Here is a 419-nt window from a genome sequence, read left to right on the forward strand (position 1 = left end):
CGCTCATGCCAGAGGATACTCAGTGACTAGTGAGCACTAACCGTGTAGAAGCGTTCCATGAACTTCTCGCCGATAATAAAGTCGAGTCCCTGCATGGTCATCTCGCCCAGCGGCATGATATAGCTGTACCTGTATCCGGGCTGGCCACCCGCCAACTCGGGCGGTACCAGCTGTGCAGCGGCGTCAAACACCAGCGCCTGCCCACTCACGAAGACAGTGATGGGCTGTAGGAACGGCACCTCCGCCTCTGGGATGGCTGTTAGCCCGGTGACGTTCACGTCATAATAGCTGCCCGGGATCGATTTGATGTATGTCTCATACCAGGTGTCCAAAATATAGATCACTACCCGGGGGTCAGCACGAATTTATGGGCAGATGCAGGGGACGCACGCGTGGTGCCGGTGTCGACGACCCCTGCA

General features: G+C 57.3%; 1 protein-coding gene across 1 annotated transcript in view; it reads right to left on the reverse strand.

The window, feature by feature from the left end:
- FIBRA_00704 (uncharacterized protein) overlaps nucleotides 1–419 on the reverse strand; it is a gene marked incomplete at both ends in the record, with an annotated part of 2,222 nt that overhangs the window by 459 nt on the left and 1,344 nt on the right. Inside the window, 2 exons of the mRNA XM_012322593.1 lie at nucleotides 42–343; nucleotides 391–414. Coding sequence (XP_012177983.1) covers nucleotides 42–343; nucleotides 391–414 — 326 coding nt within the window. The remainder of the gene's footprint in view (nucleotides 1–41; nucleotides 344–390; nucleotides 415–419) is intronic.

This window comes from Fibroporia radiculosa (assembly GCF_000313525.1).
Source record: "Fibroporia radiculosa TFFH 294 genomic supercontigs, scaffold296, whole genome shotgun sequence".
Classification (NCBI taxonomy): domain Eukaryota; kingdom Fungi; phylum Basidiomycota; class Agaricomycetes; order Polyporales; family Fibroporiaceae; genus Fibroporia; species Fibroporia radiculosa.